The 18,074-nt window shown below is 45.2% G+C and overlaps 2 protein-coding genes across 9 annotated transcripts in view; both read right to left on the bottom strand.

The window, feature by feature from the left end:
• Positions 1-1,530, bottom strand: part of rgs6 (regulator of G protein signaling 6) — a 52,789-nt gene extending 51,259 nt beyond the window's left edge. The window contains exon 1 of the mRNA XM_037449740.2: positions 1,457-1,530. The gene's annotated coding sequence lies outside the window, so the exon portion shown is untranslated. The remainder of the gene's footprint in view (positions 1-1,456) is intronic.
• A 4,345-nt stretch (positions 1,531-5,875) lies between these two features.
• sipa1l1 (signal-induced proliferation-associated 1 like 1) overlaps positions 5,876-18,074 on the bottom strand; it is a 56,965-nt gene continuing 44,766 nt past the window's right edge. For all 8 annotated transcript variants that reach the window (XM_037449733.2, XM_037449734.2, XM_062559468.1 and 5 more), the window contains 9 exons: positions 15,765-15,862; positions 15,128-15,624; positions 14,148-14,339; positions 13,281-13,449; positions 12,525-12,759; positions 11,430-11,600; positions 10,989-11,100; positions 10,582-10,660; positions 5,876-9,759 (listed from right to left, as the gene is read on the bottom strand). In XM_037449733.2, the coding sequence (XP_037305630.2) occupies positions 9,616-9,759; positions 10,582-10,660; positions 10,989-11,100; positions 11,430-11,600; positions 12,525-12,759; positions 13,281-13,449; positions 14,148-14,339; positions 15,128-15,624; positions 15,765-15,862 (1,697 nt within the window). In that variant the 3' untranslated portion in view covers positions 5,876-9,615. The remainder of the gene's footprint in view (positions 9,760-10,581; positions 10,661-10,988; positions 11,101-11,429; positions 11,601-12,524; positions 12,760-13,280; positions 13,450-14,147; positions 14,340-15,127; positions 15,625-15,764; positions 15,863-18,074) is intronic.

Below are 18,074 nucleotides of genomic sequence, written 5' to 3'. Positions count from 1 at the left end.
AACCCTGACTCTAAACAGGCTTTCACCATGTGCTGTTTTTTCAATCAGTGTGTCGAGTGTCGCGGGGCCTTCTTCAAGTGTCTGTAACTACGGAAAAAAACACGCGTCGCAATGAAACCAGATCAACGACTGGCTCACATCACATCTCATCTCATGAGGCGAGACGTGTTGTTTGATGACGCCAAACCATCTCAGCGTCAAAGCTATTCTGATCTTCACTAAATGAAATCCAGGCTTCTCACGGATCCGTTTACTGAACAAACTGGACTCACCACACACCGCCAACAGGGCAAATAAAGACTAGCTCTAAAGTGGGATAGATGAGCTATTCCCAAAGTACTTGTTGTAATGTACTGGGATTTTTTGGGATATTGCCACTGCCTTTGGCTTTATTGCATTACCAGCCTCTGCTCTTCTTGGTTTTACTTCCTTCCTCTGGACATTGTCTGCAGGCCTTTGGTTCCCTTTAAGCGACACAGCATCAGTGAGGTCGGGGAAAGACGTCGGGGAAAGAGACTCGGCTCACATTCTGGATTCCAGGATTGATTCGGGTTCGTTTGAAGCAAACCGGGATGACGATTTCTTCATAGACGTGGCTCTGCGCTATTCCTCAACAAATAGTAAATTCATTGTTAGGTGAAAACGTATTTGGCCACAACCGGTAAATGGACTGGAATTGTATTGCGCTTTTCTAGTCTTCCGACCACTCAAAGCACACTTCACCACGTCCTTCACCCATTCACAAGGACACGCCGGCATGCAGGTCAGCCGGGGCCTGGGATGGGAGGACGGCCCCCCTCCCCACCCACCCACAGAATATCATTGCACCACTTTGACGCGGACTAAAACTCGTGACCATTAAGTCCAAGTCTGGTCTGAACTGAAAAGACAAAGGCCAACCATGTATGACAGACAGCTCGTCCACACCGTATGACCTGTGGATGAAGCCCAACTCCCAGAGTCTGGAGAGTTGGAGGGATGCTTTAAGAACGTAGACACATACCTCTCTATCTCCAACAACTGTGTGTGATCTCTCCATACATTACTCCCCAAGCACACCCACTCTCTCCCCCCCTCCCGTGTCTACAGGCTCCCTTGGAGACATTAGAATGGACGTTCCACCCCCCACCCCCCCCCCCCCCCCCCGCAACCCAAATGCCTGTGGACCCCTCATTTCAATCACAGGTGGAATTAACGTCGTCCCTCCGCGTGCCCGCGCGCACGCACGCACGTCTCCGTCATGCGGAGGACTGTAAACAGCGTCCAGCCAGCGGCTCACTCATCATTACAGGGACATTAAGGAGCGCGCCAACAGCCCTCTTTCAAGAGGGTTTATCTTGTTCTTAAGGCTACTCCCTCGAGCTTTACTTCTTCACCCCCCACCACCGCCCCCCACCCGACCGCTCCCCCATCCCGCTCAAGTCGCCTCTTTGCACCGTCCGTCATCCCCGCTTACCTCAGCGCGCGCTCTTCTCTCGCTTGGAGCTCCGGAGCCAAAAAGCGGCTTCAGCGACCCATCAGAGCGCTGAACACGGGAGGGAGGGAGGGAGAGAGAGGAGGGGAGGGAGAGAGAGAGAGAGAGAGAGGAGGGGAGGGAGAGAGAGAGAGAGAGAGAGGGGGGGGGGGGGGAGAGAGAGAGAAATGAAAGCTGTGGAATCAGAAGCCGCTGCTTCTATACGCAGACCTTTCTGTTTGGTGTGTTATGTGTGTTGTGTAATTCTAATCTTGAATGTCTCATATTGTTCTAATGGACTTTTCCGCTGTAAATGTGTCTAAATGACAAGGTCTTTATGCGGTTGAGATCAAATCACGTGGGAACTCTTGCGCACAGGACAGAACAGAAGTTGTATAATGAAACTGCTTTCAGTCAATTGTCTAAAAACAGTTTTTCGCTCAAAATAACAACTGCATTATTGTATTAGAGCAAGAGAAATACAGTAAATAAATAAAGAATAAAACAACATAATGTTGTACTTCTGTACAGTTATGTGTCTCAAATATGTAGATAAATGCATTCACAAGTTGTACAGTAGGACGGGTAAATGCTCTCAATCCATGCGCTCAAGGAACAAAGCACATAAACTCAAACACTGTATTTCCATTCTCTTAACCCCCCCCATCTTTTCTCTGTGTAGTCTCCTAATTCCTCATCTTTCGAAGTCGTTCTAGCAGCTTTACACCAGGGAGCCCGGGCAGATCCACTCTGGGCTGATGAGGACTTTTAGGGCGAGCATGGAGACACATTAAAGCATCTGATGCAACGATGGACTGTGGGAGGAAACTGGCTGCTTTACACAGTCAGGAGGGGTTACACTCGGGGGTGGGGGGGGGGGGGGGGGGGATGCAGCTGCATCCCACATTAAAGCATGTCAACAAGCAGCAGGTTCTCAGTGATTCGGCCAGCAAATTCCCAACTGCCGGTGCAGGAGACTAAAAATATGTGTGGTGCTCTAATTCAACAGAAGATTACTGGGACAGAGAGAGAACAAACGACAGCGCTCTTCAGAAGCCAGTCGCTTCTCACTTTCATCTGACATTACGTGTGCAAATGGGGAAAAGATGGACGTGAATATGCTCACAAATCAATAAATGCACTTACCAACTAACTGCTGTCAAAAACAACATTGATACTAATGGACCACTCTGACCTGACTGATTGACACACACACACACACACACACACACACACACACACACACACACACACACCATGCTACTAGCCTCCACTCTGGACTGACTGAATTATTGAGCAACAGTAGACAGGAAGAGAAGATCCCACTGGGAATGTGAGTGTGTGTGTGAGTGGGAGTTGCCCAACATTTGGTGCTCCTTCACAGCTACATGTCCCATGACGTGCGTTAATACACAGACACCCATGTCTCATAGTACCTTTGATGAATTTCTTTGTCTTGGGTTGTGAAATAATTTCAAAGAGACGTATCAAGAGCACAATAAGGTGTGGTAAGGTGTGCATAACCATGTGAGGATTACAAGACAGCCCTGTTTCAGCTTAAGCTGAAACATATATAAATGGGTCAGATATTACTATTCAAAAGGATATATTTTCTTCTATAACCTTGTTATAACCATTTTGTCAAAGGTACATTAATATCAGTAAAACAAATCAACCAGCTGAACCTGAGAACATTTACATTAAAAACAATCAACCTTCTTAACGAATGAATGAATGAATCTACTGCTAATTTATGTCTGGGAGAGGATGGTAGTACTGTAACAGTGGCTCCTTCCTCCAGCTCCTGCTGGGCGACCCCAAGGCCACACGGGACATGTGATGCAGTCAAACGCACTCTCAATCAGACCCCCGACACCATATCGTCTGCTCTGTTTTTAAACTCCACGTGGCACTGTGTTCAATCCAGGAATCAAACCGCTCAGGAAGCATTCAGATGAATTCCCGGATCAGCGTTTTTTTCACAACGCAGTCATTGTCGATGCGCTAATCAGAGCTTCTCACGGTGCTTCTTACCTTGTAGACCAAGCACAAACTGCTGCGATTACCATCATCCGCCTCAGCGGGCCCCCTCGCACAGCAGCAGGTTTTATTGTGTAAACCCACGGATCACCGAAGGGAATGTTGGCATCTGGAATGACAGCAGACAGCGAAGCTGTGCCTCCGGAGAAGAAACGGCCTCGACCTTCACTCTCCTCGAGGGTCTGATGAGAGCCGCAGAGAGACGTGAAGGCGTTGTGTGGGCTGCTGGAGAGTGTGGGATGAAAAAAAAACACATCGAGGTTCCACAAAAGAGGAAGAAAAAGAAGATGAACTCACGCTGCTGGGAGTTGGAGATGTTTCGCTCGTTTTTTTTTTTCTTTTATCCAACGAGTCGCATGCAGAAACGTAATGAAGAGATGTCACAATAGAAGCCGACAAGGATTCTGGTACAGACACACGATACATGAACTCATTTCAGCGTTTCCATGATCAGAAACATGTTGATAAGGATGCTTGAGTAACTTGAGAACAGCTTTACGTACATGCCTTCTTTACAGGGGTAAAGCCATTGTCTGACCCCCCCCCCCCGCCCCATGAAGGAAAGTTTTGACTTGTTCCCATTTGGGGTGTTTTATAAGGTCTCATTATTACAGGTCAAAGGCCACTAAACATATGTCGACTGTCTGTGTACTGCCAAGCTCCAAACAGCAGACGGACCCAGATCGCCACTAGCTGGAGTTCATTAGTTAAGGAATACAGTACACAACTCCAAATGAACAACAATGGTGCTCCTATAAGAAAGTCAAAGGTAAAGATTTTACATTAAAGCATAAACATTGTAACAAGGAGATAACATTTTTTATTATGCTTACAGAATTTGAACCCTGCAGTGTGATTACTTAAAGAAAGTGAGATGCTTAGACGATAAAGTTAATAAATCTGTCGCGAACACAAAGGAGAAACAATGTTTTTTGACTTAAAAAAGCAACAAAAAAAAAATCACTTCCCATCTGCTTTTTGCAACGTGCGCACGCCTGATGCTCCTGGAGCTACTCGATTGTGGCCTCATTTTGGAACTCTCCCTGATCAAAAAGCTCTTTCTTTTAAAGAAAGTCCTCAAAAGAAAACCTCCAGGTGATCCGGCCCACACATTTTCCACCTGCACCAAAGATGACTAATAAAGCTTTTCTCCTCCTCTGCACAGAGACGGCGCTCCCTGCTGCGCCGGCCTCACACGGCCCCCAACCATCACTGCGGGTGGAACCTGGTCACCGACCAACATCATTGGGCTTTTTTTTTTTTAACTGCACTACATGTTTTATATTATAAATATATCTTTTTTTCCAGTTTTTCTTTGGACAAGTCTGCATTATCAATGTGATGATAATTACCACGGTAACATCAAATAGAAGCAACATTGACTGTGACTGTTCTGTCATGACTTTGGTTTGATCGTAAATACGGCAGCAAGGTACACAAACACGTGCTTATCTCTAAATCTGTGTCAACAAATATGCATAATAATGCAAGCAACGTTTCAACATGAAAGGAAATAGTAGTTGGACAACAACAAACTCAAGGTTAGCTTACTAATACAGTGTTGTAATGTAATGTGACAGTGTACGAGGTTCGGAGTGTCATCTGTGTGAGAAAGGCAGAATCATGGAGTGGAGGAAGGAGGAGTAAACAAACACTGCTGCGGCTGGGGGGGAGCAGAAGTGCAATCAGGGGAATCCGTGGGATCCAGGAACCACAGGAGCCCGAGGAGGACTCCGTCCCAAAGCCAGACCTCCAGCCTCTCCTCGTCCTCCGAGTCTCGCTCTGCAGAGACAGCAACACGCAGAGAGAGTCCGAGGAGCTCTTAGAGGCAGTGGGACAGCTGTTAACTCTGTGAAGTTCTGTTAAGTAGTCATTTATTTTATCTGAGGTATTTATTGAAACCTATTCGGATTTTTGAAAGTGGTTATAATCAAACATATATACACACCTTAATCAACTTCTATGTTTTATTATACTTCATTATAAACTATTAGGACTGGATATGATCTCTCAATTCAACTGATTGATATTATTCATAATTGTTGCAGAATATTTTCGTTCAAATACAAAGTTTGTTTGTGTATGAAAGGGACTAGAACTAATTCTGGTATTATCTATTAGCCATGTTGCCCATTCGTATGTTTTGATTGGTCGTCTTAGACCTTTGATTTATATCCCTCAATTGAAGATTAATTGGAATTGAAAAAGCTAAATTGTTTAATTTATTTTAGGTAAATATTTTTTTTTTATTAACACATACTCTGGCTGTTGCAGTAAATAAAGCTTTCTGCTCATCAATAAATGATACAGGTTTTGTTCTTTTTACAAGTAAAAAGTGTGAGAAATGTAGGGCAGAAACCAACGAGTCAACGGCACCACGAATCAATACGGCATTTATTTATTTCAGAAACTTTTAATACTGTGATCACTGCAAATGTCTCTCATACTTTTACATTTTACAAAGACAATGGATCCGAGATGTAAACAGTATTTTCAACTCTGTAAAACGAACGGTCCTCTTTAGAATTAGTGCGCTTTGTCGGATCCCCTTTAAATGTTTGGTTTATTCTCCCAACAGGAGGAAACCAAATGGACCCCGACACAGCGATGTAAGCCGCCACTCAGCTTTGTAAAACCACCCCCCCCTCCCTCTCTCTTTCTCTCCCTCCCCCCCCCCTCTGCAATCACAAACCTCAAAAGTTGTGCTTGACTGAAAACCCGGCATCCTGCACAGAACAAACACGCAGCCCGCTCTGGTCGGTGATGCTTGAGGGTGAAAAAAATAAAAACAGGGGGAGGGGGGTGGGGGGGGGGTTCTGATTTTTTTGAGGTGAATAAAGTCTAGCTCCTTGCTCTTTGTCAGGAAACTACATTGGCAGGACAACGACAAAGTGACACACGGAGACACGACGGCACAGGAATGGATCGATTCACCCTTCTTATCCGAAACCTGTCGACCAGGCGATTTATAAAACATTGTGCAAAGGTTCTTAAGAATAACAGATATTACAAAACGGAACATTAGAACATTCACATTTCCCAAGTGCCTCAGGAAGGCACCGAAAACAAAGCGGAGGAAAGAACCACACTGTAAAATAAACTATCGTTGACACTGGAATAACTACGTGTGTGTGTGTGTGTATGTGTGTGTGTGAATAAAGTGTGTAACTAATCCCATCTAGATGCACACGCTTAAAGATGCGAGCAAAAACATCTGCACAGCACACTTTGTCATTTTGGCCATACTTCATTTGGAATACAAAAAACTAGAGCACTTTCCATGTACAATAAAATACGAAACATTATCTATTAGTTATTATTGAAGCATCGACATACTGCAGTCCCAGTAAGGAAACCAGTGCTCACAACAATTTACAGTCAAAACCTGGATTTAGAAACACTTCTGCCGATTCGAGTTATATTTTCGGTATGTTTTGAGGATTTCACATTATTGGATGACTATTACACTGCTTTTCGCAATTGGCCAACTTGTTAAAAACAACCAAATTAAATCATCAAGGACAACATTTGAGCACTTGACTGTTCCCTTGCGCTGTTCTGATCCAAGAGGTTCCTAAAACAGAACCGCTCACGTATATTGTTGAGACTTCACCGATCTCCCTGCAGAACCGCAGAGCCGAGTGTCAGTTATAGTAAACATTTTACCTTCAGCCGTTCTATATTCTCCTTACATTCAGACCGGGGTGCCGCTTGTGCTTTATTCTGCAGGGTTTTATTTGCATCGATTCATGATGCAAACACAAGGGGAATTAAGGCTAACAAACAGGCGTGTGAACAAGAGTTTCAACGTGCACCCTCAAGTTAGCGACCTGAAATGACCCCAAAACAGACACCTGGCTGAGCAAATAGCTCCGTGGCTCCTGCTGGGGCAGTAAGTAGCTTTGTGGGTTTGTGGGAGTCTGATACACTCTTATTACAGGGGCCCTGAAAGACATACTGCATGCGACTGAACACAGTCGCACAGACACACACTAGACTGGAGGGCAGCCGGCCTCAAAATATTCATATGAAAAAGACAAACCAGATGCCCCTCACGTAAAAACTTTAATGTGGTCTACAACTATGAGTAGGAGTCTATTTAAAACTGTGTGTGTGTGTAACCATGTGTGTTTACTTTCCCTTTCATCTGTTCCCCAGGTGCTGTTTCAAAGGCACGTCCCTGGGAGTAAATGACCAAAATGAGTGACTATAGGCACGACTGAATGGACCGATGAACATTCACACGATGACACAGAACCGTACTGCAGTTCCTTCTGATCAACGGCTTATTCTCTAATCAGGTACGTCCTTTGGACGTTTCCCAACATGTACTGAACCTGAGGAAAATATGTACGTGTTAAAATGTAAAACACACCCACTTACATACAAGTACACCTAGGTTCTGCCCCTTTTAAACCCCCCCCACCATCAAAAAAAATCCACCTTTGATTGTCACCCAAAGCAGGCTTCTGGTGTCCTTCCTGGTCCGTGTGGCCTCTCGGTCCGTGTCTCACTGATTGTTGTAGGTAGGCGTGGGATTATTTACAGAGTGACTGGCAGCACATTTAATAATCTTGACATTTCCACTGGGCATCACTAGAGGGCACTGTAAGCAACACAACAGCAGGCTTGGGCACTACGAAATACAACATAACACAGAATTAAAAGCATATAGTCCGACTTTAGCCAGAATTAAGAAAGAAAGCCATTTAAATAATATCGCTAGTGACCTTTTTTCTTGAGGAACTAAACACTGATGTCAGTTTTATTGTACGAATAGAACAAATTATTTATTGGAATTATAATACAATGAAATAAATTAACCTAGGGGGGGAAAAAAAGGTCCCTTCTTACTTTTCCCTCCCCCAAAAATGTCTCAAATGTCATTGCAGATCAGCTGGCTCTCTGTATTCCAGACAGTGGGATGCGAGTCCTCTTTCCCTTTTCCCCTCAAAGCACAAATCACTGCTTCAATGGAAGATAGAGACTAGTGTCTTTTCAGCGTGGCCTTAAAAACATCTTCCCGAGAGCAAACTTTCCGCTTTTTTGTTGAGAGACAGGAGTCATGACTTCTTCCTATTGCTTTTTAAGACACATATAATTGGGATGGACCAAAGCACTCTGGATATCAGTCACGTTCGATGGCATCTCTTGCCGATGGCTTATAAATATACTCCTCTGTCAGGTGTTGGTTTGTGCTGTAAAGACCAACAGGATGCTGTAATCCAGTTGGAAGTGTCACAGAGGAGAGAAAAAAAATAAAAAATAAAACCTGTACAAATCCATTTTTCTCATCCTGTTCAGACTCGTGTCAAGCTGCTTCCATGTCAGCGGGGCTGCAGACAGCCACAAGTTGAAGATTCGAGGACAGGAAACACCACAATTATTTACACTCCACTCTCACACGTGAAGGGGATGAAAACATCGGTGTCCAGCGGTCTGGAGGCTTCGGGATTCATCCTGGATTGTGTGGGGTGGTCGACGTCTTCTCTTAAGTCACGGGGCTGTCGGCTACCCTCTGCTGAGGCGGGTTTGGTTTGGCGTTAAAGACTCAGTCGCCTTTTCGGAGAAGGAGGGCGAAAAAAAAGAATAAAAGCAAAAGGGGACAAAGAGGTAAAAGCTGGGTTTGAACTGCAGGGTTGTCTCCTAAAGAGAAGCCCATCCACTGAGAAGGCAGGGGAGGGTTGATATTTTGTGTTCACGCCAGGAAGAGGCAAAGCGGACTTCTTCAGAGAGAGAACGGAGGGGAAGAGCTTCCTTTTTGTTGGCAATTTTGAAAAAAATAAATAAAGTAGAGAACCGCTTTTGGCACAGCGAGATGAAAGAAAGATCAATTCAGCGCGGCGGTGCTATTGGAGAGTGGAGGTCAGTCCTTTGTGATAAACAACATCCATTCTCCTCGAAGAAGGTACACGGAGGGGTCTGTGGAGGCCGGGGCTGGTCGATGATATTACCCGCTGATGTTTCAAACCAGTGGAAGATGGTCGGAGGGTTTAGCAGCAACGCGGCTGATTGGGACCAACGAGTCTCCACTTTCCTTGTGCACAGGTTCTTCCCCCTCTGCCCCTTCGTCCAGATTGTGTGTGTAAGTGCGTGCGTGGGTTAAAATGAGGGGGCCGGAGTTAGTTCATGTCGATGGTGTTGAAGACCCACTCTGTGAACTTCTTGAGCTTAGCGGCGGACGTCTGCGACTCCTCTTTGAGCCTCTGGTTGTCGTCCCACAGCCTCTTGATCTGACCCTGGAGTCTCAACTTGTCTTCACGCTCCTGTGCAAAGTGGGGAGAGGTTGGGAAAATAAATCAATTAAACCCGCTGGCAACGGATTGAACAGAATTTATACTGTTCGTATAAGTGTACTAAACACTATTTGGTGTTTACATAAACATCTCAGCTCTGAAAACTGAGTCCCACTGGACAGAACTTGGTGGGCATTTTATCAGTTGACACAGAGAAGAGGAGGAAAAGTGAATCAGCTTCACACTGAGCAGCAATTTTGAGGAGGAAAACACTCCATCACTGTGGACATATCTGGATTGTTAGCTAGGCACAAGACGTGTAACTAGCAGCTCAAACCTTTAAAAGCATCCGAGGGCTGCCGACGCAGAGGACGCTTTAGCTTCCAGTCAGCTAACAACGGTTAAGAGGTTATGATGTGATAAGGTATATATAACTATCTATCTAAACCTTTTTGCTAACTCTCTTCACAGCCGCAATCTTGGTTTCTTGAAAAGGGGGGGCTGCAATTCATGTTCTTTATTACATCATTTTTGCAGCATAGATTTGCTCAGATATGTACAAGAATTGTTGGACACTGGCAGGTCAGCATCTAAAGCCGGAGACTCTGAGAGTTGTTTTGAAAGCAAAATGAAACCAGTCCAATTCCATCCAAATGTTTTCAAGTTAAAATAATAACAGCGGCTTGTTTTCAGGGAAATCAAGTGATAAAGTGATCAAGTGCTCAACAGCTGTGTACATTACATTGAAGACAAAGTGTTAATTAACACCATCTGCTCACTGCTGTATGCAAACCAACAGTGGCCCTTAATTGGTCTTATTTTCTGGCACTATGTTTGCGTCTGCTCTCCCACCTTCTTCAGGTCCTCCTGCAGCATCTTCACCATGGACTCCAGCTTGGTGACCTTCCTCTCCAGCCCTATGTGACCCTCACTATGGATGGGAAGGCAACGCATAGCAAGAATTACACATACACTAATGGAGAGAGGATGATAATAATACTCCATTATGACTTCTGCAGTACTATGAGCATGTTTTACACTACGTGTACCTGCCCACAAAGCACGTGAAGAACACAGCAAAAGGCCCTTTCACCTATTTCAAGACGGGCGTTGGGCACCGACAGCAAGATTAAGTCTTGTGAACGTGTCACAGAGCAGAGACTAAAGCTTCTTTTTTCAAAAAGATGGCTACATTGAAATAGAAGGAGAGGAAACTGTATTAAAACTAAGAGGTGAAGAGCGTTTGAGTGTGGCGTTACCTGGAGGAGGGCCGGGACAGCGGCGCAGGCTGCAGCTCTATGTGTGGCTGCTGGGGACTGGACGCCCCGCTGCTTCTGTGGTTTGAATCTCCAAACACATAACTTCTTTGGACTGGAAGGAGAGAAGAAAAAAAAAAAAGTAATGTTAGGCAAACCGTGCACACAATCAGAAACAGATGCAAAACAATTAGACAACGTATACACACAGGTGGTAAGCCCTTCCATAATGTAAAGTACATACATGAGCGATGTGTAGGACTGCAATGATGACATCGTAATTACTCAATACAACTTTTAAGCCAATTACTTGGCTTAACTTCTTCTAAATATAGAATACATCTTTTATAATATTAATAAATTAGCTTATTTCTCTTGCCTGTTGGAGAGAAATCGCATAAAGGAAACAATATTTGTGCTTTTTTTTTAGTAGTTAGGTAGTACCATAGTGTGTGTTTCTTTCAGTCTCAAAGGTATTGGCCACATCCACCAGATGTGTCCACTCTAGGGGACTGTCTCTGTCTTGAGAGGGGAGGGGCATCAGCTCCTGAGGGAGAGGTCCACGATGACGCTCCACCAGATCCACCAACGATGTGTCGGATGCAGAAAGGTCACCTGTAAACAGTAAATAGGTTGTAAAAGAACCGAATGTGAAACGTTCTATTTTTTTTAGCCATTCAATAAGGCCTGAAGAAATATGTAAAATATAAAAAAGGTAATTAATGGCATTGTGTGCAGAATGTGCTGTAATGTTATTAGAACAGGCTCTCTCGGAGCAAGTTAACAAAGAGTACATAAAACTGTACCAGAAGAAAGATTTGTCTTTTACCCGGGAACAGCATAAACAGTCTTCAGTGGTTAGATTGAGGAAAAGTGGTCTAACACAAAAGAAAGTACACAGCTGGAATTGACTGTGCAGGGGACTTTTAGTCTGTAAAGCCTGTGGATTTCCTCCCAATCTCAGTGGAAGAAAAAAAATACACTTTCAGTGACGCAGGTTGAGCAGTTAGACAATGACTAAATATAACTTTAAATTTAACACTTTTCTATCCATTCCGTTGCCGTTAAAACTGCCGTTAACGTTTTCAGATAAGAGACCCCTCTTCTTCAGAACAATATGACCAATAAGAGACAACCACCTCACACAGGGTTGTACTCCAGACTGCGATTCTAAGGACGCTCCTCGAAACGACATCTTGCACCCAACTATGCCGCCTGGTCGAGATTTAAAATTAAAATGTCCATTTAAAAGTGCAATGCAGTCTGGGGTTTTTGTGTAAAAGAAAAAGAAGCCCACAACACATGATAAAATCATTGTCAGTGTTAATGGATTTCCACGTCAACGTATTACAACGCGTTAACATGCCCAGCACTAATAATTATATTATTGTAACATTTATCATTTCAATCAAAAGAGGGCACCAGATGCACATCTGGAGCGACACACCTCTACTCCTCCTGCACCGTGCCTGTATAAATCCCCAACATCTTTTCAATGTGGACACATTCCAGCTGTTATATAAATACCTCTAACCTTACCGTGGAGTTTGACTCCCAGCTTATAGGAGGGCCGTCTGAGGGGAACACCCCGGGTGGTGGGCGAGCGTGGGAGGGTGGAGCAGCTGAAGAGAACATCTGCGGCGAGGGTCGGTTCCGTTATTGAGGAACACAGGGTGGGCAGCCGCTGGCCACGGTAGATGCTCTCATCCGATAGGGTTCGATGGAGTGAGCGCCGGTGGCTGAGAGGCTGGCTCATTGGGGATTTCTGTCCGTGCTTCACACGATGGGAAAATGGTATTGCGTCATATTACAGGGATACGGAACCTGGCCCCATTTATATCGTGTGGGTGAAAACCAGCGCCATCGATACTGCCGCTTGCTCACCCACAGAATGATCATTTGTGGATCAATTACTCGCCCCGTGTTACATTCAATTATTACAAGAGCCTGGAGAACAGGTTCAAAAGAGGAAAAAGGTATCGATGAATTGGATTTAAAAGGGTGTCACGTTTGTCCACCCGTACCAGAAAAGGTTTTCTTCAAGAATTAAAAAAGTAGCACTTGTTGAGCAAGTTGAATGCTATATTATTACGAATATAGGTAATCACACAATTTACAACAGACTGATTGGACAAACACGAGTAGCTTCTTTCCTCGCAACAGTAAAAAAGGATTCACTGAAACAGAAAAAAGGACTGGCTAGCAGCACGTTAGTCATGATAGTATCTGTTCATAGGCGTCTATTTACAGGTTGTTCCTGTAACAGGGGTCACACACACCAACCCCCGGAAATACCTTTTCCTTATGTCTGCGCGGCTGTGGAGGGCTGTCCGGTGCACAGTGTCTCTTCACATCTTCCTCCATCGTAGATTTGGCATGAGGCTGGGGCGAGTGCATATCCCGAAGAGAGGGCCTGGCTGCTGGGGTTGGAGCAACTTCCCCTCCACCCTCTCCCGGAGACTTCCTAATACACAGGCAGATGCGTGCCAACCGATGAGTTAATGCATTATCCTTGTGCAGGAATAGCAAAGATATATAATAAAAAAATATGCGATTATCAGTTTCAGTTGTCAGACTTCCTTAGATGTTACTAGATGTCATCAACTGTTTTATTCATGCAAAGATCTTTGAATAGAAGGATTGGCAAGACATTGATGAGTGACTGAACGCTTCTGACTGTCTGCCAGCCATCTTTTGAACAACATTTGAAAAGCTGTCCACTGTAGTGACCTCTATGCATGAAAGGGTTAACTGCTTTCAGTTAGTGCATTAAGCATTGAGTGTAATATGCTCTCCAGCCGCAAGGGGGTAATGCAGTAGTATGTATATCATTACTACAAAAATACATTAATAGTGGGTGGACAAGTATAGGGGTCAAATGCAGATTTATGAAATATCTCTAGCATAGGCACTAAAATGGTGTCGGCCCAATATACAAAAAGGGATGTGAACCTTGCACCATCCCCTCTGACACGTTCTCAGCATAAATGCAACATTACAAGCATTAGATGTGGTGATTGGTGGGTGTGAAAAACCCAGCACAGTTAACGGTCTCAAACTACATTAGGGATGAAAGACTAGGCATTCCCTTTTCAAAAGTAAACAAAATCATGTTCTGCAGTTTTAGAAGAAACACATTGTTCGCAATTTTTAATTACTTACTTGCGTGTGTCTCCGAAGTCAACAGAGTTGATAGTGGACCCAGGTTTCCTCCAGCCAATCAGGTACTTGGACTGAGCTCCTTGGCGGGGGTAGAAGCTCTTGGGCCCAGGGGAGGATGAGGACTGGGAGGAAGGGGAAGTGGCTGAAGAGGAGGATTCCTCTCTTGGGGAGCTGTGGCCTGAATGCCTGGCACTGAAGAGCCGAATGAGAGGGGTTATTACAAAATAAGGAATGCTTGGACCCTGATAAATCCTGCATCTTTAGGCCACACAGGTTTGTTAATGGCCCATCTGGATAAGGAGAACAGATAATTGAGTGTGGCTGTTTGTGCGTCCAGTCCCTCACAGCAACACATAGCGCTGCAGCCTGCTCCACTCTCACAGCCCTCCTCTAGGTAGCACCATAGTAAAACGCTCGTCACCACTTTAAGCATCACCTGCAGTTGTCAGAGCCCTTTTTATTCCAAATTTGCCACTTTGACCAAATACAAATGCATCTAAAAATGTTGCCCAGGGCATCAACTGAAACAGGATCTGAACGGGTGGAATAAGACTTAAACAAAATGGAAAAATCACATCCAGGCAGCAACTCAGCTATGTAAAAGTGAACATGTGCACATCTGCTGAGGCCTAATGTGGAAAGATTAGAGGGATTAAAAATGCTCCCGTGCTTATTTTCTAGGAAAGATTTAATGAGAGCGAGGTTGTGTGCCCCTCTTGGGTGGAGATATATTGGCCTGATGAGAATGAGAATTGGAAACATTCTGCAGAGGTCAAGCAAATGCTAAGATGATGCATGACAATGTGGGCGAGGTCAAATTCGATCAGACTGTACCCTGTCACTTTTATTGACAGAAAATTGAGAGAAAGTTAAATAAAAAAAAGAAGGCTGAAATTAGAACTTGCTGAAGATAAGTCAACATGTGCTCTCATGCAGTTAAACAAACCCCTTCTCACACTTAAATGCACGCACACACACACCTGGAGTGGGATCCGGCCTCGTTCAGACTGTATGTGCTGCTGTCTCTAACCAGGAGATGAGTAGGTGGGCTTCTGCCCGTCCCCTCCAGGCTCCTCTCCGCTGGAGGCCCTGGGGACTCCGCCGCAGCCGGCGACCTCTCCAGCATCCGGCGGCCTCCCTCCGTGGGGCTGTGCCACGGGGACGCCAACCTCTCCCTGCTCTCCCGGCTCTCCCTGCCTCCGCTCGGGGCCAGCAGGGAGGTGGTGCTGCCGTGGTGCGAGTGGGGGTGTGCGTGGTGCGGGGCCCCGTAAGAGCTGGTGTCTATGCCGCTGTCTGCAGACGTCCCCTGGAGGTAGCCCCCCCCGCCCAGCCCGTTGGGCTCCGGCTCACCCTGGTCACCGCTGGAGCCTCCGCCCGCTCCCATTTCGTACCACTTATCGCTGTCGCTGTGGCCCCCGCTGGAAGCGGTGCTGGACAAAGTGTTGCTGCTGGAGTGGCCGGAATACGGGCCGTCCGACTGCAGGAAACAAAGGGAAGACGGAAAACTACCGTTTTTATCTACTTTGATTACAATATGCAACTTCTGCCACCATATATACAGAAGTCATGTGAGCCACAGAAGAAGAAAGAAAAGAGGGGTTAAGTGTAAAGCCTGACCTGGCTGCTCTTCTTGGGGGACAGGTGGATGACCTGCTCCTGTCGTTGGATGCGGGGACCTCCGGAGTAGCCTTGACCGGACTTGGAGACTGGGGCCTCTGCAAACAAATAATCAGCCGAGGTTGGCGACGAATACACGCAGGAGCCTGTGGTACAAACAGTCGACTTAATGATTCAACAGAGAAGTGGTTCTGCCCTCTGCTCACTTGTGTGTATTTTGCTACTACAGCACTCGTGCTTCCTGGAGGTTCATCACGATGACACCGCTCTCGCTCCGACCAACAACAACAACACATCTCTCGTCTTCAAAAGTAACACACCATCAAAAAGAAACGCGTCCCCAGACAGTTCCTTCTGGCTGTTTATTTGTTCGGGCCACGCTGTTCCGATTGTGGGAACGAGTGTTTGTGCCCTGGAGGAAAACCTGCGGTGTGAATGGGACTGTTGTGTTGATGTCTACATGTTATGAAAGAAGACTTGCAGCGTAAGCAGCTAATGACCAAGGCACCTTTTGAGGTAGTGCTAAGGGAGGTATTGTAACATCTGCTAGGATGAATCTAGTAATGTAGTGCCCCCGGCCCACTATTATGTTGGATATTTATACTGATATGGACAGTTTAATGTCTTAGGAATGAAAGGATGCCACATATTTGATGGAAATAAAAGTTTCAGCCTACAGAGTGCACCATTTGATAGACGTGCAAAAAATCAAAGTGAATGATTTATGTGGCAGACCAGTCCATTTTGACAAAATGCAATTTCTTCAACTCAAAATGCTGTTGGCGGACCAAAACATAAGGCCCCAGAGGTGTTCTATCGGGTTGGGGGTTACCTGACTAGATCATTATCAGAGAAGTTCAATTGAAATCATCCCATATCCTTATAAGAGATTGTGCCTTTAATTGTTTTGGCAGTGTAAAAGCAGCGCATGTCACTACACGTACATTGTTTGTGTTTCTTAATGATGTGACTGGTCATCCAGAAGCGTGGTTATGACAAGCCTCATATTTTGCGACAGACTAAAGTGACGCATTTCCCGTCCCCCCGGGTTAGTGTGTACACTTCTGTGGGCGTCGCTCAACAAAAATCAAAAAGCACTGTTGATGTTGTTAAAAAAAATAGCTCTGCATGAGAAGGAAGCAAATTTTCTGCATTGTACTGTCCAAACTATTAATTAAATTTAAAGATGCCATAGGATATCAAATTCATGGATTTAGGAACTGCTGTGTTAAAACGATGCAATAAGAAAACCTGGGGCAATAATTCTAATGGGTGCCGGGGCTAATCAGAGAGGCACTGCTTGGCTCCAGCTTTGTCAACAATCGACAGTATGGAGATGAAAAGCAAAAGCAAGTATTCTGTCCTCTGCATGACTTGAGTTATTTCCGGACAGAGCACGGCCACATCACCATCAGGAAGAGAAGAGGACAGAACCGAACCCCCGAACCACAGACACAGCAGGCTTTGTAGGGCAGGACAGCTGGCTGACACAGTCTAAGAGCTGGCTCAGCCTGCATTGTTCCACACTGACCAATAACGACATAAGTGCTACACACAACCACAAAATGACAGACCAGGGCCTGTCGCTGAGATTGTGGCGGTCGGGAACAGGTTGCGGACACGGTCGAAAGTAGGTTTACAATCAACCAAAGCGATGACATGCTGAGATTCAGAGGGTTGGTGGAGGAGCATGTTGTTTTTTTAATGGCTTTTCAGAGACCGAGCTGGAAAACACGAAGGGAAACTCCCGAGAAAAGGAATGCATGGGAGAATAGTCGTAATTAAATGAAAGCCAACGTAACGGGGAATAAAAAAGATGAATGGGAGGCGAACATAAGCGGCCGTGGAGAATGAAGAACAGACTGGAGGACGTGAGGGAAGGAAAGCCACGCAGAGAGAAGCTCGGCCAACTGTGGTGACAGGAAATACAGGAATGTCTCCCCTTTCCCTTTCTTCTTTATTAAACCTTATAGAATTGTGAGAAAAGCCATTAACTTTTTTTTTTTTTAGATCACTGTCTATATAATTCCTCCCTTAATTATAATAATTATCCTTTTCCTTTTTCTGTTTGTCTCCCCACCGTTTTGTCTGTTTGCAGAGACATGAAGAACTGCTCAGTGAAGGCAATACAATTCACAGCTCGTAGAAGAGGCGGACGAAGAGGGGGTGGAAGAAAAAGAGACCGTGGATGCTGTCAAAGTTGGTTTCTCGGCTCCAAAAAACTGTCACTAGCCGATGAGGAGGCACACACACACACACACTTGATTTACCTGTCATTTCAAAGGATTTAGTAATAGGATTAATAAGTAT

Source organism: Pungitius pungitius, chromosome 20, assembly GCF_949316345.1.
Source record: "Pungitius pungitius chromosome 20, fPunPun2.1, whole genome shotgun sequence".
Lineage (NCBI taxonomy): Eukaryota > Metazoa > Chordata > Actinopteri > Perciformes > Gasterosteidae > Pungitius > Pungitius pungitius.
Note: the sequence above shows the minus strand (reverse complement) of the source record. Positions and strands in the feature narration are given on the sequence as shown.